This window comes from Miniopterus natalensis, chromosome 10, assembly GCF_054644295.1.
Source record: "Miniopterus natalensis isolate mMinNat1 chromosome 10, mMinNat1.hap1, whole genome shotgun sequence".
Taxonomy (NCBI): domain Eukaryota; kingdom Metazoa; phylum Chordata; class Mammalia; order Chiroptera; family Miniopteridae; genus Miniopterus; species Miniopterus natalensis.
In genome coordinates this window covers 25,968,368-25,993,233 of record NC_142090.1, presented here as the reverse complement: position 1 = coordinate 25,993,233, position 24,866 = coordinate 25,968,368, and the positions used below count along the sequence as shown (strand labels likewise).

At 39.1% G+C, this 24,866-nt stretch overlaps 1 protein-coding gene across 1 annotated transcript in view; it reads right to left on the bottom strand.

Annotated features, from left to right (window-relative positions):
- Positions 1-1,382: 1,382 nt before the first annotated feature.
- Positions 1,383-24,866, bottom strand: part of CTTNBP2 (cortactin binding protein 2) — a 152,950-nt gene continuing 129,466 nt past the window's right edge. The window contains exons 13-19 of the mRNA XM_087821053.1: positions 24,653-24,739; positions 24,471-24,570; positions 13,768-13,920; positions 13,440-13,627; positions 5,913-6,091; positions 3,570-3,775; positions 1,383-3,204 (exon numbers count right to left, since the gene is read on the bottom strand). Coding sequence (XP_087677179.1) covers positions 2,993-3,204; positions 3,570-3,775; positions 5,913-6,091; positions 13,440-13,627; positions 13,768-13,920; positions 24,471-24,570; positions 24,653-24,739 — 1,125 coding nt within the window. The 3' untranslated portion in view covers positions 1,383-2,992. The remainder of the gene's footprint in view (positions 3,205-3,569; positions 3,776-5,912; positions 6,092-13,439; positions 13,628-13,767; positions 13,921-24,470; positions 24,571-24,652; positions 24,740-24,866) is intronic.

Genomic DNA, 24,866 nt, shown 5'->3' with positions numbered 1-24,866 from the left:
TGTGAGGAACAGCTGTGACTACAGTGGAAGAGCTACTGTGTAGGAGATGCACCTATGGAGCAGGACTTACTTTAGTAAGGCTTTGGTGATGAGTCTGCCCCTTGAGTGTGTTACTTGTGATGTGGTAGGGTTGTAATCTGGTGTGGTCTGAAGCTGACCACTGGGTGCACTGGCTCTGGGGCCTCCGAGGAGGTGCTAAGTCAGCTACTGCCTCTGCCTTGCATGGGCCACCCAGTATGAGCTACAGAGCAATCTGTAGATGGCTGCTATTTGTGCTGGGCTTGGAGGTGCCCAGGAGAGGCCAAGCTGTGAACCAAGGCAGACTGCTGCTAGTGCTGGGCCTAGGACACTCTTATTGAGAGGTATGGGGCATGCTGAGGCCAGCTGCTGCTTGTCTGAGAGATTTTAGAAAAGTCTGAAGCCTGATCCAGAACAGGCCATTCATATGGAAAAGTCACTACAAACAGCCTGGCTGCAAATTGGGTGGGGTGGAATCTCAGGGAATCACCAGGGCAGGGCAAATAGTGTGGGCCAGGTTGATGAAAACTCAGTTATGGCACCTGCCTGTAGGCTTTGTGGTGGGGAAGGTCTCAGCAAAGGAATAACCACCTCTGTCAGCACTTTTGTCTAGGAGGAAGTTGTCTCCCAGTTCTTGCCCTGTTGCCAGTCAATTTAGTTCCCCCCTGTATGTCCCTGGATCCTTTCAAGCTGCTGCTCTAGTGCTGGAGCTCAGAGGAGCGAGTCCAAGTAAGTCCATGCACAGGCCCTTTAAGAGGAACTGCCTGGGACTCCAGCAGCTTCTGTGTCACTCAGCCACAATCCCCACTGGTTTTTACAGTCTGAAGTTATGGGGACTTCTCTTCCTGGCACTGGAACCCTGGGCTGGTGTGGGGCTGGGACTCTTTGCTCCTCACAGGGGACCTTTGTAGCCAAGATATCCCTCCTGATTAAAAAAAAAAAGCCACACATGGGTGTTGGACTAGCCTGTTCTGTGCCTCTGACCCTCCTACCACTCTTAGCGTGGCTGCTTCTCTAATTCTCCAGTTGTAGGACTTCATTCAGCCAGATTTCAGGTGGTTCTGAATGATGGTTTTTCTGTAGTTTAGTTGTAATTTTGATGTGACTGTGGGAGGAGGTACCACATTTACCTATGCTGCCATCTTGACCTTCAGTAAAGTCAGTTTTTAGATTTTATAAATCTTTATGTTGAAATCCATGTAAACAATACATACAATTTTATAAATCTTACAAATAAGGTTTCATGTTTCAAAGAATATCATAATATATCAAATAGTTTAAAACTATAATCATTGAAAATATAAATAAATTAAAAATCATTTATAATTCAATTTTGAGTTAGACTTATTTCCATAATATTAAATTTATATTCATTTTATTGATCTTGTTTGTCAACAAGTATATATAGTGACAATGATTATTGTTCAGGTAAAATTATTAGCTCAAGAAAGAAGCTGGTCCTAAACCCTATAGAAATTGTAATAAACTTGGAAATGATAATAAAGAACCTGGATGGGTGTTCACTTATCTGGGTGTTTATGGATTATTACATGTGTCACAGGAATAGAGTGGCTGGGACTGAAGAAAACAATACTGGACTACCAAGAAATAAAAATATGGGTAACAGAACTCTGTCTCCAGGAGAGGGGATTTTGAGCAGATAGCTAAGGGTTTTTGAACTTGTGTTGTTATCTGTAAATGAAGATAATAATCCTCATCTTAGAACTCTTTTGCATACTATAATGGGATAAACAAGTAAAAGGTATAATCCTTGCTATAGGAAGTCATCTGGGGAAACTCTGTGCTATATTGGGGGACTGGAATGTAATGACGTTATTCCCTGACTCAAACATTCTTTGGGAAGTAACAGTAAGATCTTGGGATCAGAATATATCCTATTATAAATACATTTAAAAAAATGTAAGTAAAGCTCTCATTTTATTCAGTGACTTTCTATTCAATCATTAAAAAAAAGTAGTCACAATTTACTAACACACACTTGGGGTAATTACAAAACTCCAGTATGTATTAATATGGTTAAAAATCATATTAATTTTTTATTAAAAATCAACAAAATATAAGCTAAACTATAAAAATATATTAATGAACAAAACATTTTATGTTTTAAATTTTAGGAATAATAGTCTTCTATTAGCAATGCCACTGTTGTACAGTTCGCATATAGTGACACAAAACAGAATAGTTGGAGGTGGCTCCTCAAGACCTAATATTGATTACATATATCAAAAATCCACCATGCATATGAGGTTGGAACATCTTTTCATTTTTATTCAAATATAGATTTCCTTTAGGGAAGACATTTATAATTTGTATAATTATTGATTATCTTATCATCGAAACCAAAAGAAAGAGGTCTAACACCAGAGATCAATGTGCTATGTCTTGTTAGAATGAAAACTTAAGTATTTTCCTATAAATGACATCCCATTATATATATTCTGTTTAATGATTCATTAGAATGTAAACTCAATGAGGGCAAGGATTATTGCTGTTTTTAGTGGTCTATTCCCATTGCCTAGAATAGAACCTGGCAAATGGTACATATTATATATGAAAAAGAAATACGTAAAACAATTCACTAATAAAGGTCTCGACTGGCATCAAATATCTCTGTACACATACTTTTAAAAATTTAAGGTTGGCTTAAGGATGGCACATGAGAGGAGAGAAATATGCCAAAGTGCAATTTTTGTATTACAAAAATTTAATTGTGGACACCACAAATATCAAATTACTTTTAACACAATAAAGACAAATTTAATATCAGAATTCTAGTATGAAAAATTATTTTCAGGTAGGGGTCCCCCAAATATTTTTGGAAATGTACCTACTACATACTTTTATTCCATGAAAATGTGCTTTGAGATACTCAAATTTTGTTGAATGCATAGTGGAACAAAAGAGTAAAAACACATTTACATTCAGAAATTAGATCCCAAGCATCCTGGTACCACTAGACAGTGTGCCTGCCCCTCCTACCTTTCTCACTCAGGACCAGCTTGTTCCAGGTGGGTGATGAGAAATGGCCAGACTTGTTGTGAGGACTGGTGCTCACCTTTCTCCAGGTACCACTCTCTCCTTTCTTCTTGCTACAACTATTGTAACTTGAAACTATGAATAAAGGGAAACTCCCTCCTTTGAAATCAGCTATATGCTGGTCTAGCTCTGAAACAAAACAAATCACATTTTGCCAAAAGGAAGGCAGTGTTAATGCAGTTCCATAGAGTCAAGCAAAATACACATTTCTAATTCTCAAAGAAAGAGACTCTTCAAAATCATGGGCCTGCTTAATACCCAAGCAGGAATTCTGTGAACCAGCAAACTTTACTTAGAGGTCTAAAATTTAAACATGAGCCAGTAATTACAAGACAGAAAGACAGTTCTGGAGCAATAATGTGAAATGTTTATTAATGCTGAGATAATTTCTCTCTTCACAAATAGAAAAAACAGAGCTCCCTAATAACAAATTTAAACAAGTTCAAACAAGTAAGAGTGTGAATTTCCTCTCCTCCCAGCACGAACCCACGTACCTGCTCTCTGGAGGGGACAACCATGCAGAACAGCTTTATTGAGCAAGATGCTGAGAGCAGCTTTAACCACAGCCTGCTGTCCTTGGCTAGGGTGCTTTTTGGCAGTTGTTTGCACAAGGCCAGGTTGTCTTTTTACAGTGGCTCTTGACAATATTGCTTCTTGAACTCTGGGTGCAATAACAGCATTCCACAGCTTACACATCCACCTTGCAACAAAGGGACGGACCCGTAGTTAGGATTAGGCATATCAGGAATTATACACAAAGGAGAGTTTGAAGGTCATAGAAAAAAACATGTGTTACTAAAGATATGCTACATTGCCCAGGTAGTTCTGGAACAAGTGTAATTATCTAACCCAAAGTAGTTTGACTTTGCCTCATAAATACAATGCATTTCAAATGAAAATGACTGTTTACATGTCCCTCTCCTTTTACTTTATAAGATCCTGGAAAGTGGGAATCAATGCTAAGGGAATGTTGGATGAATGCATGAATAAAATACATGGAAAGAGATCTGACTTTGGGTGGTAAACACACAAAGCAATATACATATGATGTATTATAGAATTGTACACTTTAAAACTATACAATTTTATTAATCTCACCCCAATAAATTTAATAAGAAATTTTTTTACAAAAGAAAAAATACATGGAAGGAAAGGTAAATTTACAGACAGAAGTCTGAGAAAAACACTGCCTGAAAGTCTGTGTTTAAATGCTAAAACTTATTTGCCTTATTTCCTTAATAAGACACACATATATTTTAATATTTCTGGAATTGGGATCCATCTAATAATCACTGGCAAATTATATCTGCCTGCCCCAAGGCAAGGGCTCAGTGTCTGCACTCAGGTGGGCTTAGTCCTGCAGAGCAGGGATGGGTCAACCAGCCTCAGGTAGACCTTTGCATTAACGACTATAGCAGTGGAACTTTAGCTCAAGTTTGGAGTGCCTAATACCAATTAAAATTCCTTCAAAAAAGATTACATTTTGTTGTAGTCTTAGAAAAACATTAATTGATTAAGGTTATAGAGACAAAGCCACATGTCCCAGAATAGAAAAGTTTTCAAAGCCTTTTAAGACCATCAAAACTTACCAAGTATCAAGCATATATCTACTGTAACCTTCTCTGTTACTGTCTAGTGATATGTAATTCAAGAAAAAAACAAACACCCAACAATAGAGAATATAGAAAAAAAATCTGGTATTCTACCACATGAGTCAAACTTACACAGTTACTTCTAAAAGCGCTAAAGGGATAAAGACAATAAGCTTTGTTAAAAAAAAAAAAAAAAAAGCAGTTCCTTAATATGGCTATTGGGAGACATTTCTCCATGACATATCTGCATATTGCATGCCAGCTTTTGTTCTGGACTATCTTTTCAAGGATGTTAGTAGAGTACACAGCCTTGGAAGACAGAGCCAGTGTCTCCTTCTAGAGCAGAGGGCATATTTGTGTCCTGACCAGGATAATAAAAGTAATGTCTCTTTTCCAGGGCAAAGGGTGGGCAGATCTGACAGCACCCTCTTTAGAAGCCTGGGGATTCCCAAGCTTGGAGTTCTGCAGCTGTGATTGATGCAAAGCCAGTATCCACTTGGGTCATTGTGCATTACACAGGGGTACTTGGGGAGCTAGGGGAACCAATGAAATGTGAAGCCCAGGCTGGGACTGTGTTACTAGTGATGGAGTCCTTGGCCTCTGACCCAGAACCCTGAACCTGTGGCAGACTAACTTGTTAGCTTGAAAATAGGGTACAAATCTCAGAGCTTTTACAGTTCTTGATAGTGACTGTGCTCCTGATAGGAAAGGCCAAAAGTGGCTCCTAAGAATCTTGAGACTCTGGATGTGAAAGGCTTAAATTTAATTGTAATATTGATGAAAAGGAGCATAATTATATGAATAAATGTATTTCTGCCTTTTTTTAAAATATTTTTTTAAATTGATTTCGGAGAGAGGAAGGGAGAGGGAGATAGAGATAGAAACATTAGTGATGAAAGAGAATCAATGATCAGCCTGCACACCCCCCTACTGGGGATTGAGCCCACAACTCAGACATGTGCCCTGACCAGGAACTGAACCGTGACCTAGTTCATAGGTTGACACTCAACCAATGAGCCACACTGGCCAGGCTAAAGAGTGTTTTATAAAAGAGGGAAATTGCTACCTAGCTCTCAGTAAAAATAGTTTCCTTAGGAGTTAGCCAAAAGACAAGTCATGGTTGTACCTGAGACTCCATGTTGACAACAGGAAGTGGCACAAGGTAGAACCATCAGCATTCTTACTCTCAAACAAATTGGCCACGGCTCTGTGTTAAAAAGGCAAATAAGGTAAAATGACACTTACTTCACTGTCACTTGGGCATGTCCTGGGATGACAGGACAAGACAGGAAATACTTTGGTCCAAGAAATGCTTCAGGTGTGCCCAAGAGGGCCAGGCAGGAGTTGAGCTGGCGCCAGACGGCCAGGGCCCAGTAGACTATTTTGCACACAGGATCACAGGGAGAGGGCACCTGACCTCTGAACTAGAGAGACAGGGAGGGGGCACATAAGGGCTTGATTTAGAACAGTGCTTCTTTTCCTTTTGTTTTTAATAGTCCAAACTTAAAAATATAAATATTTAAAACTACAAAACAAAAATATAGCTGAGTATGATTTTATCTTTACTTGGGGTGGTTGAAGGAAGGATAGTTAATAACACACTATTATGTGTTTTAGCATGAGAAACAGACCTATAGTTTATTATATGAAACAAAAAGGTTCAGACACAATGGAGCAATAAGTAGGCTAAGGAGAAACCTTGGATGAATTCTTAAACATCAATTCTGGAACAAATCATTACTCAGATGTATCTAAAGGACTTCACAGGGCCTTGCAAATAGTACGTATTCATAAAAAGATTTTGAATTAATGCAATAAAAAATTACATTAAATATTTGAATATTTGGGGCGATAAGATCCACGTGGTACATATGAATCTGTGGCATGTTCATCTTGTATTAATTTAATTTCCCCAGCTAAAATGCTAACTTTCTCAAAATGTACAGAGCTTGGCTGATATAAAGAAATTTGTTCTCAAATTTTAAAATGTGTAAATTTTAAATACTGTGTAACACACATAGTCTGGTAAGAGAAATTCTACCTACTCAGGTCCTTTACCCATTTTTAAGTGGGTTATTTGACTTGGTGTTGAGGTGTGTGAGTTCTTCATATATTTTGGAAATTAAACTCTTATCAGATGAATCACTGGTGAATATGTTTTTCCATACAGTAGGTTCCCTTTTCATTTTGTTGATAGATTATTTTGCTGTGCAAAAGCTTTTTAGTTTGATATAATCCCATTTGTTAATTTTTTCCTTTGTTTCCCTTGCCCTAGGTGACGTATCAGTAAAAATACTATTACATGAGATGTCTGAAATTTTACTGCCTATGTTTTCTTGCAGGATTTTTATGGTTTTGTGACTTACATTTGTCTTTTATCCATTTTGAGTTTATTTTTGTGTATGGTATAAGTTGGTCTGGTTTCATTTTTTTGCATGTATCTGTCCAATTTTCCCAACACCATTTACTGAAGAGACTATCTTTACTCCATTGTATGCTCTTACCATCTTTGTCAAATATTAATTGGCCACATATGATTTCTGGGGGTCTCTGTTCTGTTCCATAGGTCTATATGCCTGTTTCTGTGACAGGACCAGGCTGTTTTCATTACAATGGCTTTAGAGTATAGGTTGATATCTGGTATTGTGATCCCTCCAACTTTGTTCTTTTTTCTCAGTATTGCTGCAGATATTTGGGATCTTTTTTGGTTCCATATAAATTTTTGGAATATCTGATGCAGATCTGTGAAATATGCCATTAGTATTTGAATAGGAATTGCACTGAATCTCCAGGTTGTTCTGGGTATTATGGACATTTTAATGATGTTTATTCTTCTGATCCATAAACACAGTATATGCTTCCAGTTTTTTATATCTTTCTTTTTTCAATGTCCTATAGTTTTCTGCGTACAGGTCTTTTACCTTCTTAGTTAAGTTTATTCCCAGGTATCTTGCAGTGGTAAATGGGATTATTTTTTAGTTTCTCTTTTTGAGGGCTCATTATTGGTATATAAAAATGCCATCGATTTCCAGGTTTTTTTATCCTGAGGTATCACCTCATACCTGCTAGAATGCCTACTATCAATAGATCAACACACAAGTGCTGGGGAGGATGTGGGGAAAGGGGAACCCTAGTGTACTGTTGGTGGGAATGTAGACTGATACAGCCACTGTGGAGAACAGTCTGGAGTTTCCTTAAAAAATTAAAAATGGATTTGCCATTTGGCCCAGTGATCCCACTTCTGGGAATATATCCTAAGAATCCCAAAGCACCAATCAGAGAGAATATATGAAACCCTATGTATATAGCAGTGTTATTTATAATAGCTAAGACCTGGAAATAGGCCAAGTGCCCATCAGTAGATGAGTTGGATAAAAAAGCAGTGGTATATTTACACAATAGAATATTATGCAGCTGTAAAAAAGGAAGATCTCTTACCCTTTGAGACAGCATGGATGGACCTGGAAAGTATTATGCTAAGTGAATTAAGCAAGTTAGAGAAAGACAAATATCCCATGATCTCACTTATAAGTGGAAGACCAAAATAAAGTGGTGAGCAAAATAGGGCCTGAGGTATGGAAGCAGGGAACAGAATAACAGACGTCAGTGGCAGGGGGGGAAGTGTTGGAGGGGAGGGGACAGGAAGAGATTAGTCAAGGAACATATATGCATACATGTATAACTCATGGACACAGACAACAGCATGATGAATACCTGGGGTAGGGCAGGGGTTGGATGGGAGAATCTGTAATAATGTTAACAATAAAAAATAAATGCAAAATAAATAAAGACTTTAAGGGAAAAAACCTGGGCCCTGGCTGGTGTGGCTCAGTTGTTTGTGCATTGCCCCTTGCACTCAAAGGTTGCCTGTTCAATTCCTGTTCAGGGCACATGCCTGGGTTGTGGGCTAGATCCCCGGTAGGAGGTATGCAGGAGGCAGCTGATAGATGTTTTGCTCTCACATTGATGTTTCTCTCTCTCTCCTTTCCTCTCTCTAAAAATCAATAAAAATATCTTTTTTTTAAAGCAAAAAGTCTGTTATCTTGTGATTATTTATGTGATTTTTTTGGGGGGAAAGAAATTTAAATATTAATAATGATGAGTTAATAGAAGTATCAGTAATTTGAAAAGCTAAAGGCTTTTCATGGTCTTTACCTGACCTTCTTTCCTACTGGTTGAAGTCATATAAGGGCTGTGCTTTGGTCAAAAGCATATATTTATGACCAGCCAACTGACTTTAACATAGCTTGGGGTAGAATATTTCTCTGGTTAAATTAGGAATTTCAGATACCAATTCAAATCACTAGTAGCAAGCACTGTTCACTGAATTACCACAGCCATTCCCACCACACACTTTTCCCTCCACCCACCTCCCCTGACCCTCCCTCCACCACAATGCATGCTTATTCATATCCTCTATCTAAAACAATAGACACAATTTTGTTCAGAAAAAGATGCTTTCCTCCCTGAGAAGACTAACAAAGCTTTTTATCCTCCACATACTATGCTTTCTGTCTTTGAACATGTTTATGTATGTGCCTGAAGTCCTGCAGGCAGACATCCTGCACTCTTGAAGGGAGGTCAAGAGCACCCTCCAGACCTGGCACCTGACATTGTGAGGTGCTGAACTGACTCCAGCAAAACCTACCTTATGACATTTGGTTACGGTGAGAGGGAAAAGCCTATTTTTTAAAGCAGGAAGCAGTGAAGTGTTGTGTTATTTACAGCTTAAAATACTGTGCTGATCCAAGTAGTCCCATTGTGCAGGATTAAATGAAAAGATAATGCTAAATCAAACTTTTATTTAAAATCCACCTTGACACTCAGCTACTGACCAAAATGAAGAATATTAAACTGAATGGTAAAATATTAGATTTGGTTAGCCTTAAGTTAATTTTGTTTTTTGGGAGAATATAGAATATTTATTTTAATATTCTGAAAAAAAATCACTAAACATTATTACTTTTGAAAATGTGTCAAAAGAGGCCTCTGGTCAAGATGGCAGAGAAGGTAAATGCTGTGCTCACCTCCTCCTATGACCATATCAAAATTACAACTAAATCACAGAACAACCATGCTTCAGAATACTTGAAGACTAGCTAAACAGAAGTTCTATAACTAAGGATATACAGAAGAAGCCACACTGACACTAGTAGAAGGGATGGAGACAGAGAATGAGTTGGTCCCACACCTACATTTGGTGGCAGCAAAAAGTCAGGAGGGATATGTCAACTGCAGGATCCCCCGCAAGGAATAAGGAATTCTAGCCTCACACCAGGCTCCTCAGTCCTGGGTTCTAGTGCGAGGAAGAAAAGTCCTCATAACTTCTGGCTGTGAAAACTAGCAGGGATTGTGGCTGAGACAAAGGGCTCATGGAGTCATAGGTGTTTCCCTTAAAGATCCCGCACTCGAACTTACTTGCTGACGGATTCACTCATTTTGAGATCCGTGCTGGGGTAGAATCTCAAAAGGAGCCAGGGACATATGAGGGGGAACTGAAGTGTCTGGCTTTAGCACAAGGGCTGGAGAGGAAGCTCTTTCCCAGTCAGAAGTGCCGGCAGAGGCCATTGTTCCTTTGTGAAGCCCTCCACCTGAATGTGAAGGTGGATGCCATACCTGAGTCTCCATCAGCATGGCTAACACTCTTTGCCTTCCTTGGTGATTCCTTGAGACCACACCCCATCCCACCCAACTTCTGGGCCCACCCAAGCTGTTTCTGGTGACTTTTCCATATAAACAGCCTGTCTTGGCTCATGCTTCGGTCTTTCCTAAAATCACTCAAAGCTTCACAAGCTCCAAACGAGTAGCATCTGGCCTCACATGCCCATACTGCTTACTAAGCAACCCCAAGCCCAGCACTAGTGGTAACTGGCCTTAGTTCATAGTTTAGCCTCTTCCAGGCACCTCCAAACCCAGAACAAGTGGCAACCGTCTTCAGAGCACCTCGTAGCTCATACCAAGTGGCCCTGGGGAAGGGCACAGGCAGCAGCTAGACATGTACTGTACCAGGGCCACTCTCAAGAAGTTCCAGAACTAATATACCCAGTGGCCAGCTTTGGACCATATCAAAGCACCACCCAACCACCTCCACAAATGATACACCCCAAGGGCAGGCTTGGTAGGCACCAGAGCCCTGCTAAAGCAAATCCTGCTCTGTAGGGTCAACCCCTGCACAACAGGTTCCTCCACTGTAGTCATAGCCAGTCCTCACTACCAATCAGCCTGAGGGTCAATCCCTCTCAATTATGGGAATACAGCAATAAAGGCTCAACTACAATAGGAGGACACACACAACCCACACTAGGGACACACCTGGAACACCCAGCTCAAGTGACTAGGGTGACAGCATCACTGGGCCCCATACGACACCTTATATATAAGGCCACTCTATCAAGACCAAGAGACAGAGCAGCTCTATCTAACTTATAGAAACAAACACAGGGAGGCAGCCAAAATGAGGAGACAAAGAAACATGTCCCAAATGAAAGAACAGAACAAAACTCCAGAAAAAGAACTGAACAAAATGGAGACAAGCAATCTACCAAATAGAGTTCAAAACACTGATTATAAGAATGCTCAGTGATTCAGTGAGAACTTCAGTAAAGAGACAGGAAACAAAAAATGTACACAGAAAACATGAAGAACATAATAATTCAACTGAGAATACATTAGAGGGAATCAACAGCAGATTAGATGAAGCAGAGGATCAAATCAGCAATTTGGAAGATAAAGTAGCAGAAAACACCCAATTAGAACAGCAAAAAGAAAAAAAGAATCTAAAAAGAAGAGGATAGTTTAAGAGGCTCTGGGAAAACATCAAGCTTTCCAACATTCACATCACAGGGTTACTAGAAGGAGAAGAGAGAGAGCAAGGGACTGAAAACCTATCTGAAGAAATACTGAGGGAAAAGTTCCCTAACCTGGTGAAGGAAATACAAGCCCAGAAAGCCCACAGTCCCAAAGATCATGAACCCAAAGAGGCCCACACCAAGAGATATTGTAATTAAAATGTCAAAGGTTGAAGACAGAGAGAATCTTAAAAGCAGCAAGAGAAAAGCAATTGGTTACCCACAAGGGAGCTCTCATGAAAGTGTCAGCTGATTTCTCAACAGATACATTTCAGGCCAAAAGGGAATGGTATGAAATATTCAGAGTGATGAAAAGCAAGCACAGATTACTCTACCCAGCAAAGCTATCATTTAGAATTAAGAACAGATAAAGGGCTTCCCAGACAAGAAAAAGCTAAACAAGCTCATTACCACCAAATCAGTATTATAAGAAATATTAAAGGGACTCTTTAAGAAAAAAAAGATAAAAAATATGAATAATAAAATGGCAACTTATCTATCAAAAGTTACTTTAAATGTAAATGGACTAAATGCTCCAATCAAAAGACATGGCAGCTGAATGGATAACAAAACAATACCCTTATGGGATTAAGCAAAGAAAAAAAAAAAGGAAGACTCATGGACACAGACAACAGTATGGTGACTGCCAGGGGGCAGGGGGTGGGGTGAAGGCAGGGTAAATGGTGATGGAAGATTCGACTTGGGATGGTAAACACACAATACAGTGTACAGATGATAAGTTGTCTAACTGTATACCTAAAACATATAATTTCTGTAACCAATGTCACCCCCAATAAATTCAATTTAAAAAAGAAAACAATACCCTTACATATGTTGCCTACAAGAGACTCACTTCAGATTGAAAAGACACACAGACTGGAAGTAAAGGGATAGAAAAAGATATTTCATGAAAATTGTAACCACCAACCAAAAAAGCTGCAATAGCAATACTTATACCAGACAAAACAGACTTTAAAACAAGGGCTATAATAAGAGGTAAAGAAGGACCCAGCAATTCCACTATTTAACCAAAGAAACCAAAAATGATAATTTGAAAAGACTTATGCATCCGTATGTTCACTGCAGCATTATTTACAATAGCCAAGAGATGGAAGCAACCTAGGTGTCCATCAGTGAATTTATTGGTGTCTTTACTTTGTAAGTTTTATAATGTCTAATTACTATGCTGTACACCTGAAACTAATATATTGTATGTCAACTGTAATTGAGATATAAAAAAATTATTTTAAACAAGAAAATGTGTCAAAAGATAGAAAATTCTAATTTTTCATGTGACTTTTTAATATAACTGTGGCCAGTTTAACAGTCATAAATTAAAAGTACCTTGAACCCTAGCAGGTTTGGCTCAGTGGTTAGAGCACTGGCCCACAGACTGAAGGGTCTTGGCTTTGATTCCAGTCAAGGGCACGTATCTTGGTTGCAGGCTCGATCCCCAGCCCTGGTCAGGACGCTGCGGGAGGCAACCAATCAACATCTCTCTCTCACAAGGATGTTTCTCTCTCTCGCTCTACCCCTCCCTCCCTCTTTCCCTCCCTTCCACTCTCTCTGGAAAGCAATGGAAAAAATAAAAGAGTAGCTTGAGTGGATGGATAATGTTCTGAAGGGCCCCATTACTCTTCTTAAGGATTTTCCTTAAGAAGAGTAATTTTCCAATCTAGTCTTCTACAGCATTTAGAACTTTGTGAGACTCCTTGAGAGGAGTTAATAATGGTAAAACCTATTTGCTTTTTTAAAAAACTTAATATAGTCCAGAAACTTTATGGGGTTTATATGCATTATCTTATTTAACCCTTGAATATCCAAATATTGCACTTGCCTGAGGCAAGTAAATGGTAGAACTCAGCCCAGGTCCCTGACACCAAAGCCCCTCTCCCAAAAATAGGCTATAGCTATGGGTTGTTACCTTATGCACGACTTTCTTTCTTAAAAACCTCTGCAGCAGGCCCTGCATGGGCTCACCATCCCACCGCAGCTGCACCCAGCGGAAATGCTGCTGCACCAGCAAATCTGAGCCCTGGAGGCAGGCCTTGGCAATGGTGCCCATCAGAAAGCAGTTCTCATGAAAGTAGTAATATTCCGACATTCTGTTTCCTAAAACAAGCCATATTATGGGACACATGCAAATTACAATAAGTCAAAGAAAGAACATGAAGTATAGCGTGTATACTTGAGTAGAATGATCTCACAGGAGCTTGCTTCTCAGCATGATCTCATCATGTCACAATCGTTACCTTTTTGAAAAGTACAGGGGCTTTCAGTGCTGCGATTTTCCAGAGGTGCCAAGAAGTCTCCCAATAACTCAGACAATGAAGATTTTTCCAAATTCTCTAAGATGATGATGATTTTCTTGTTACCAGGAGATTGTTTCACTGGGATCAAATAAGCTGTGGTCAGAAATGAAATTCAGTGATTCAAACTTTTAAAAAAATCTATGTGGATTGACAAAAATGACCAAGTCTGAAGATATAAAATGTTAGCAAAGGTGTGACATAATGAGAATGCTCTTAAATTGCTGACAGAGTATAAGGACTCTGGCAGACAGCTTGGCACTATTTAATACAGTTGAAGATACACACACACACAACCATCCAATACTAGTTCCACAACAGATCCCACATAGAATTAAATTGACCATCCACCACCAACAGAATGGATACATAAATAAGAATATGTCATGCAATAGATGTTAAAGTGAGCAAATAACCACAGCAACAACACAAAGGATTATCAACAATAAATTAAGACACAAATTACAAGAGGATACATACAATATGATTTCATCATGTAAAGTTCAAACATGGGCAACACTACATATATAATTTAAAGATTAATACATACATAGCAAAACTATAAAGAAAAGCAAAGAAATGATGATCAAAAAAGACAGATTAATGGTTACCTATACAAGGAAGGGCTTGTGAACATGGACAGGGGTCTGTGGGCACATTCTGGAAGCTATGAATATTCTATTTCTTGGCCTGCTCAGTGGTTACATGATTATTTTATATTCAATTACTCATCAATCTGTAAATATGTAAGTAGTGTGTATTTTATAAATGTATATTTCATAATACAAAAGGTCCAAAGTCCTTATGTGACCTTTAAATTGCACATATATAATATTCATAAAATTATGGAGACAGGACCTCAGAGAGATAAGCAAATACCTCCTTTCACTTTACAGGTTTCAGAGAGGTTACTGTGATGTGACTAAGGTTTCAGAACAGTGGTAACAAAGGACTAAAATCTAGGACTTCGAGTTTTATTTTAGTGGTCCTCTCACTAAAGATGGGGAGACTGAATTGCTTATCTATCCTAAATAAAAGAGGGAAAGTAAATGGAATATTATTATATATAGGAAACAAACAAGTCAGTGGACAAAACATACTAGAAACAGTGCCTCACACCTACTAAGCATTCAAATTTTAATAATATTGTAGTTAAAATGCATATAGGACTTTACTTCCTATACACCAATGAATAAAAAAAAATCATTTTTTAATTGTTTAGAAGATTCTAAGAGCCCCAGTCTTAGCCAATTTAACCTTGAGAAAAAGATTTAAAATATTTGAGTAATTTTCTCAAATTACTCAAATTTTCAAATACTCCTGATAGTATATTATACTCCATTCCTCTTTGTTACTATAAACACAATGCATTTTCACTTTCAAAAGAACTCCTTGAACATTGTAAATGAATCTCTTCTGAGACTGAAGCAGCTTTTCTGTATGCTATGAAGCTTTAAAAATTAGACTAGAAACAGTAATAGCCACCTCTCAATTTATTGTATTTGTGGGGGCCATTACGCTAGTGTCTGGTTGTGCTGGATCCCCTTCAATAAAGTTACTCAGTAAAAAGTGTTAAAATACTATGCATCTCAGTGTTCAAATGTTCTCTCAAGAATACATTTGATTATGGAAGTATGATAAATCTATTTATTTAAAAAATGATGATAAACTAACAAATGAGTAATAAAAATAGTCCAGGTTGAATGGTTTATGTATCTGCTTTCCTGTAACTAAGGACTAAAGGGTTTTCCTTGATCGGTGTTAAGTGTCTGGCTAGTTCCAGTGGCCCTAAAGCTTGTGCACCCAGCCAGAATCTATTTGCAGGAACATGTAACTGCATTTCAACAAATGTTTATCCAAGGCTCCCCTCGCTGTATGTTGTGTTAAGTGCTATGTCTTATCAGAGGTGAATAATTCTAACTGGGAATGGGGCATTTTAAACTAAACTATTATGAGGAATGACATCTTAATAGGTAGATGGGTTAGGAGAAGGCTTTCTAGGTGTAAGAAATGTCACAGGCAGAGAATGGAGGCTGGGTGTTTTTCAGTCCTGGAAGTCAGGACAGCTGCAAGAGTGGCATGACAGTAATCTCAAAGCCGACACCTCCCTCCAGGCAGGACTGGCTGGGCGTGTGGTGTGGCACCACATTGGCAGAATGGGATCAAGCAGCAGCACAGTAGGCTGTGTCCTACCCAGGGCTAGAGCTGCGCGGTACAGTCACCTGGGACCCATTCCCCAGATGCTCTGATTTAATTGGCTTGTGTTAGGCCTGGGTGCAGCCAGGGGTGAGACCTGCTGCTATGATCACAACCCAACCACAAATAAACAGTGGAAGACTCAGAATGCCATGTTGGAAGGGAGAAACTACTGGCCCTGGGAATCACAGGAACTCTTTTTTTTTTTATATATATCTTTATTGATTTCAGAGAGAGGAAAAGAGAGAGACAGAAACATCAATGATGAGAGAGTCATTGATTAAGCCCACAACCCAGGCATGTGCCCTGACCGGGAATCGAACCCTGATCGCCTGGATCACTAGGTCGATGTTCAACCTCTGAGCCACGCCCGGCCAGGCCACAGGAACTCTTTAAGGAGGGAGATAACAGGATTTGACTCCTGCTTTAAGATCTCGTTTTGATGTGAAGAACCGACTGGAGAAGAAAGAAACAGGAGAATACACCTACAGGCTTTTATTGTGGCAATGGGCACCTCATCCAGAGCCAAGGCAGAGCATGAAAAGGAGTCTTGAGAGAGGTCAGTAAGGCTCAGTGGTAGCAGTCTTGAGAGAGGGGCAGTGACAACTGGAGTTCTCACCAGAGAAGTGGTTGTGCAGTGAATGGAGGCAGAGAGCACATGAGCAAGTGTGCTCATGTTGGGGTTGGGGGTGCTAGTTTATGTTTCGGGCTTGATGTGCTTGATGAGTACAGAGCTCCTCTGAGATGTCCAGCAGGTGGTGGGACGTGAGAATGGGAGCTGCGAGTGAGGATTCAGGCTGCAAATGAAATACATGAGTTTATAGGAAAGGGACAGCAAACTCATTTTCCAGGGTCCACAAGCAAGAACTAAGTTGCACATGACTTAATCCCATGTTTAATAGACAACTTGTGCCCTAGAGAGGGCTGCTGTTCACAACAGTTGGGTTGGATTTTGCCCTCATCTTTGTTTACCTTGATCTCCCATGGGGTACCAACAAGGGTCAAATAGACTGGGTCTCGCCAGTGAAAAGCTTTGTCTTCAACATTGCCAGCCTCATTTCTTCTGTTTTTCAGTAACACCTATTTCTCCATTTGACCATTTTAGTTCAACATCCTCAAGTTAGTCCAAAGGCAAATTTTATTTTAGTTGAGAAATAGCATGTGTCTAATTCAAGTTATCTAGCATAGTTTCAGGTATACTATTTTAACCAACCACAGAAGCAGGAAGTCATTACATTTTCCAGTTTGAAGGGTTAAGCAGCCTCTGATCAGGGTTTATGGAGACAAAAGGAGGTCACCCACCCTGTGCTGGAGATGGAGAGGCCTTCTAGCCTGGGATTTGGAATCCCTTAGCCTTATGCTACTTCAAAGCCCTATTTCTGAAACTTATCTACTCTTTTTTGACCTTTTTTTCTCCCAACTTTATAGGCCATGTCAGCCCTGCTCCTCTCCTACAGGTTGATAATCTTAAAAAGACACACGCTTGGCTAGCTCAGGGCTATACTGCAGAATTGCATTAAAAGTTCTAAAGAGTCAGTATTAGAGCAACACTCATTGATTTAAAAATATTTAACATATCATTTACAGTTAAATTCAAACTCCTTTGTCTCTAAAGTGATCCCAAGTCTACAATCTTCTCCTTGGGAAGAGAAAGCTGCTGTCTTTTACACTGTCTACTTAAAGAAAGACTCTGCAGGGATGAGACTCTGCAAGTCCAGGTGAGGAGCAAGGGGCAATCCTTGGAAGACCCTCCAGCATGTAATGCAGGATTCAAGGAGGTAAACTAAGTCACATAGATGCCAATGAGCATACTCACCTCCTGCTCTTACAGTCATTTCATCTTCATTACTTTTATTTTTATTTATTTATTTATTTATTTTAAATATATCTTTATTGATTTTAGAGAAAGGAAGGGAGAAGGAGAGAGAGAGATAGAAACATCAATGATGAGAGAGTCATTGATCGGTTGCAGCCCACAATCCGGGCATGTGCTCTGACTGGGAAAAGAACCCTGATCGCCTGGATCCTAGGTAGACGCTCAACCACTGAGCCATGCCCGGCCAGGCCCATCTTCATTACTTTTAAAAAGGAGAGTTCGCTCAGGAATTCAAAATATTATTTTAAAATACTAATCTAGAGTTTACTTTTTTTTCTTACTAATTACTGTCATATGTAACTTGAAAAAATATCTCTCTTGCTAACCTAACTCTGCATCTTACACTGAGGCAAATTTTGACCCAATTCTAGTACCTGTTCACAGACTCCTTACCATACAACAGAGGTATGTGGCATGACCGTCTCTCACGAAAGGCAATATGAGAAGGAAGATGTTATTTTAAAATAGACACAGAATAACTCTTGCTAGTATAAGTGCTATGTCATTCTTTCTGAAGTATTCTTTTGTTCTACCTTCTTTTCTTCACTGGTACCATTTTTAATCTCTATATAAACTTTAAATTCTTAAAACTTAATTATTTAAATTACATTTGCTTTTTTTTTTTTTTTTTAATATATCTTTATTGATTTCAGAGAGAGGAAGGGAGAGGGAGAGAGAGAGATAGAAGCACCAAAGATGAGAGAGTCATTGATTGAGCCCACAACCTGGGCATGTGCCCTGACCGGGAATCGAACCCTGATCGCCTGGATCCTAGGTCAATGCTCAACTGCTGAGCCACTCCTGGCCGGGCACTATTCTTCCTTCTTATATATTTTTTTGCTTACCCACTTTATTTATTCATTCTGTCCACTGGCTTTCTTTTACAGATTCACAGAGAGGAACAAAGAAGGTAATATATGTGCCGTGCACAGTGGAAGATAAAATTCAGCATTCTAACCTTAGCCCAATCCAAGAAGTTTAAATCTCTTTCATTAGAGAAAATAAGGTAAAAATCCAGGAGTAAGCATAGAATACCTTATGGATCAGTATATGCCTCACTTGTGGTAATGTAATTTGATCAATTTAATTTCTTGTTTAAAAAAACAAGAGAGTAATCGATAGATAATTCCTGTCCCCTCACTATTCTAAAAGCTTGAGCTGAAGAGCCTAGGAATACCTTTTTTTCTCTCTACTCTTTGTTCTTTTCCATCCCTTCTTGACCAAAAGAACATCCCTGACCAGGAATCGAACCCTGATCGATTATTTAAATTACATTTGCTACTTTTTTGCTTTGTGCTTTCTACACTATAAAAGAAATGACACCACATCTGGTTCACAAGGTGCCCTGGCATTCTGCAGAAGCATTTGGTGTCCCCATCTACAGTACTTCAAGTGCATGGTTCCCATGATCCCTTGGTCAACAGAAAATGATGGTGACGGTGGAGGGAGTTTTAGGAGATGAGAACGCACAGCAGCAAGACAAGGTCATACAAAAGGACAGACCATAATGTTCTTGACATCACATTCAGTGAACTTCAGTTTTTATTCTGGAACCACTGGCGTACAATAGAAGGAAACTGTTATGAGCGGTTCTGTAGTCCAGACTGAGCCCCGAGAAGCCCATGGAAAAAGTGATCCAGAGCAAACAAGAAAGGTTAGTGATGAAGCCTCCTCAGTTTATTGAGCAAGAAATGGGAGTTGGTAGAGGGAATGTAGAGCAGGAGGTAGAAATGAGATAGGAAGCAGATTCAACAGAACTCAGGACTGACTAAATGTGGAAAATAAGGCAAACTGATGAATCGATGATAATGTGTAGGTTGCCAACTTGGGCAACTGCATTCAAGGTCTTAGCAGATGAACTTTGTGCCTTAGTATTATTATTAAAAAGAGAAGGAAGATATTTGATGCTTATAAATTACTGATCTTTTACTTATTTATAATAATTACTTATTATCTCCAAATACAGAACAAAAACACTTTCATATTTGGAGATGACACACCATTTCCTACATAAGAAAGAAGTTAGAGTGGAGAATTTTTGGGCATCAGTCCACTGTTCAAAAACTTCATTTTTCATGTACTGTACAGCATGGTGACTACATTTAATGTGGTACTGAATATCTGAAAGTTGCTAAGAAAGTAGATCTTAAAAGTTCTCATCACAAGAAAAAAGTTTTTTTAACTATGTATGGTGATGCATGTTAACTAGACTTATTGTTGCCATCATTTTGCAATATATACAAATATTGAATCATTCTGTTGTATACCTGAAATTATGTTATATATCAATTATATCTCAATTAAAAAATAAAATAAATTTTAAAAAATATTTCATTTTTCAAACACTATCTTTATGCCCTATCATCAACTACTCCCTGATCAGCTCCTGTACTCTCTAATCTTACTTCTTTTTGCCTCCACTCTAAGCAAGTTCTAACTGCTGACACCTGAGTAAGACTAGAATTTCCTTTTTCTTTGCCCATGCTATTTCCTGTATTAGGAGATTCACCCATTTATTCAACATACAATCATTGGCAATCTGACTAGCCTTCAAGGAGCTCACAATACAACATGTGTTTAGGCCAAGGCAAAAGCCCAAATAACACCTACACTGCCTTGACCTATAGTTAGGTGGAGCATAGAGGTATAAACAAAGTCTACTGCTTTTCATAAAAGGGACTTGTCATATCCGGATGGATCCGAGAAGTTTTCATTTGAGATGTCCTTAGAGCATTTTAACAGGGACTTTTCCTGTCATTTCCAGAAGGGCAGAGACCATATCTACTTTAATCAGTACCACATGTATACTACTTTGCATAGTACCTGCCATGTGGTAGCCATAGTGTGCACTGCGGGGTGGTTGTATGTTCACTCTAAAATTCTAGAGGAAAACTGCAGCTTGAACAAAGACATGAGAGTGGAAAAACAAAGAACATGTAAAGAATAAACACCATATTTTGCTGGAGCATAGACATCTATTAAAAAGAGTCAGATATTCCAGACTTACGAATGGGAAACAGGTACATGAAAACTCAACATTACTAATCTTCAGAAGCAGGCAAATCAAATCACAATGAGATATTGCCTCACGCCTGTCAGCATAGCAGGCTATTATCAAAAAGACAAGAGATAAGTGTTTGCAAGGATGTGGACCAAAGGGAACCCTTGTGCACTGTTGGCAGGAATTCATGTAGCTACTATGGGAAACAGTGTGGAGTGTCTTCAAAAAATTCAAAATAGAACTACCGTATGATCCAGCAATTCTACTTCTGGGTATATAATCAAAAGAAATGAAATCAGGAACTTGAAGAGATATCTGCATCCCCATGTTCACTGCAGCATCATTTACAATAACTAAGACATGAAAACAACCTAATTATTCAACAGAAAATGTCTCACATACACACATGCACGCACACACACAGAGGAATATTATTTAGCCATAAGAAAGAAGAAAATCCAGTCATTTGCGATGACATGGATGGACCTGGAGGGCATTATGCAAAGTGAGCTAAGTCAGACAGAGAAAGACAAATACTACATGATATCACACATGTGGAATCTAAAAAAGTCAAACTCATAGAAACGGAGAGTAGAATGGCGGTTGGCAGCACCTGGGGGGATGGGGGAAATGAAGAGATGTTGGTCAAAGGGTACAAACTTTCTTATTTATTTATTTTAAATTTTATTTATTTATTTTTTCCCTTTTTTATCCCCATTGATCCCCTCCACTCCACAAACTTTCAATTATAAAATGAATAAGTTTGGAAGATATAATGTATAGCATGGTGACTATGGTTAACAATATATTATTATATACTTGAAAGTTGCTCAAAGAGTAAAACTTATATGTTCTCACCACAAAAAGAAATGGTAATTGTGTGATGTGATAGCAGTATTAGCAAATGCTATGGTAGTAGTCATTTTGCAATGTATAAGTGTATCAAATCAATACATTGTACATCATAACCATATACAATGTTATATTCAGATAAAAAATAAATAAGGGTCAAATAAGCAAATCGGGTGGATCAGTGTTCTAGGATGCAAGGTCTTGAATGGCATCAACCTAATTCAGTGGGCAATGGAGAGATATGGGGGCCAGGAACCACAGAGAGCTTTTAATCTCATGGCCTCTGAGGGGTGTTCAGGGAGGAGAAGCAGCAGGCGGAGTAGCCATTTCCAGAAAAGCAGATGAGATATAGGAAAAGGGGGCAGAAAGTAAGGTGATGCCAATGGGGATGTGCAAAAATGCACACTGAGGCCAACCTGGAAGGACATAACCATGGCCCGGTTATGGGACAGGGACGAGGGGTCCACGAATAAAAGGACTTTGGGATTCTCTGTGGTCCTCATGCTGCTTTAAAAATTGAAATAGTTGAAAACACTGAAAGAAAGAAAACCCTAAATTTTTACACGAATACCTAGATTTCTGGCTTCTTTCTAAAAATTACAAGACCTCGGGACATTAAATCTACACTTCTGCCAGCAACAAGCTGCTAGAGCCTTCAGGTAGATGGAGATGTGCCTCCTCTTCTCCCCAGCCCCACCAGCCTGGTTCACTCCTTAATGTGGCTTGTTGGCACTTGTGTTAGGTTTTTTGTTTTTTTAAAAAATATATCTTTATGGATTTCAGAGAGAGGAAAGGAGAGGGGGAGAGAGAGATAGAAACATCAATGATGAGAAAGTCATTGATTGGCTGCCTCCCGCACGCCCCCAACTAGGGATCGAGCCCGGAACCCGGGCATGTGCCCTGACCAGGAATTGAACCCTGATCGCCTGGATCCTAGGTCAATGCTCAACCACTGAGCCACGCCCGGCTGGGCTGTTAGGTTTTTGAGCCTGGAAATAAGACCTGAGTTTCAACTGTGAGACCAAAAGATTTGTGCCACTAACCAAATTTGGAAATCAGGAAGAGGAGCTCTTTTTAAGAAGATGCTCCCCAGAGATTTAGAAATGCTGAGCTGCCCATCTACCTCAGGTCACCTCACGACCTAATTCACTGTGTCCTCAGCTCTCGAAGCTTAAGCAGAATTCAGTCTGTAGATGCTATCTTTCTAATAGGGAGAGAACAAAATATTTCAGCTTCTTACTTTTAGATGAGACAAGATGAAAATGTAGGGGGCTTTTGTTATATAAAGAAGGGGGAAACAGAAATTTTGGCACAAGTGAGTTTTTAAGGAACAGTGGCTAGCAGTGATTAAGGTAAGATTCAGGAGTCAGATGCTTGGGTTTGAGTCCTGCTCCTCCTCTGTGTTCTAGCTATGAGATCTTTGGTCAAAGTATCTCAAGTGCCTCATGGTTATAAATCAGGATGTTTAGAATAGGGCTTACCAGAGCAAGGGCTTAATAAATGTCAGCTTTTATTAGTAACATCTTCAGAGAAAACAGCTTTCTGTAGCTTTCACTAGTTTCTGACCAAAGGCTAGGCTAGGTATTACAGCAACATTCAAATTCTAGTGGGATTTTCCTGTACCCAAAATGTGCTTCTAGGTTTGGGAATCCTCAGTCAGTTCCCAAACCTGCATCTTAATGTTATTTCTTGGCTTAGGAACTGTTGGCTATTTCCTTCTTCCTAAACCTGGTCAACAGTTGTCCTAGCCACAAGATATCGCCCTTGATCATGGCTCCAAAGATGAGAAGCACCCCTCCTCCAAACGGAAGATCTGAATTTGATTTTCAAACCACCCTTCATAGACCTTGCAACTGCTTCCCTCCTTCACCTGCTCTCCAGGGCTCTCTGTAGCTCTAATCCCATGGAGACTGAAGTCTGGTTCATTTCAACTTTGTGTCATAGTTACTAGTCATGATATGCTATGCTGGGCTATGCTAATTCCACCTGTAGTGAAGTTTAGAGCCTTAAGCCCTGAAACCTAAGATACAAATTCATGAAAATGTTACATCAATAAACACATTTAATCCTGGTTCTGCTACTGTGAGGTTGTGGCAAGTTATTGAACTTCTTGGTGCCTGTTTCCCCACCATTGAAATGAAGATAATTATACCCACTTGCACAGTGCTGTCACAGAGACTAAATGTATGCAATGTGTTTAGCAAAGTGCTGGTCAATAGCATACTAAGGTTACATGGAGAAAGTAGTTCACCCCTGGGGCAGGTTCACTCCTGGTGCAGCAGTAAAGGATGCTTTGGTTGTAAATAATTTGTGAATAATAAAAATTACCATAACTGATATGGTTTTCATTATCTCTGTGCAATTCTAAACAGCATCAGTGATGCTATACTCAGTCCCAGTAGGGGGGAATGCTCCCACACCTCCTCCCTTGGTATACCTGTGTGCCAGTAGTACAGTATGCTCACAAAAGATGAGTTATAAACAAAAGATTTAAAAAAAAAGAAAATACAGGATGTACAATAAATGCAATGATATATATATGCACAAAAATAATTTTTGCAAGTGTTCATCTGTGTTCCCAATTTTCATCCCATAGCTGTTGAATAATGGAAAAGTTGACTTAAATTTATCCCCAAGCAACAAAGTTTATTTCCTTTTAATGGCATCATTGAAGAGCATGCCTTTTGGTTATCAGAATTCAGTTTGCTGAAATGGTCTTACCACTATTGATGAACAGGTCTACTAGATGTTCCTTAGAGAAACCAGCATCTACTTCGGCTGTCACTATTTCACAAGAGAATCCTGCAGCCATTTGTCTGTGCTGCGATAAGGGAACAGACCGGTTAGTTCCTCACACATTCGAGTTTTCAAAGAAAAGGACAGGGTAGGCAAGTAATTGATACCTTCATGCAGAGTGCAAGCTGATGTGCTATGTAGTCTTGCAAGCTTCCTTCTGGGCCATGAAAAATGACAGTATGATATTGCTCGACCTATTAATAAACCAAGAATAGAACTTAGATAAAAATTCTAAGTTCAGAAAAGAAAAAAAGTGGTACACAAGTGTGAAATTCCCTTTCTGATTGTCCTCAGCCTTTCAAACGATTAAAAATAATTTTC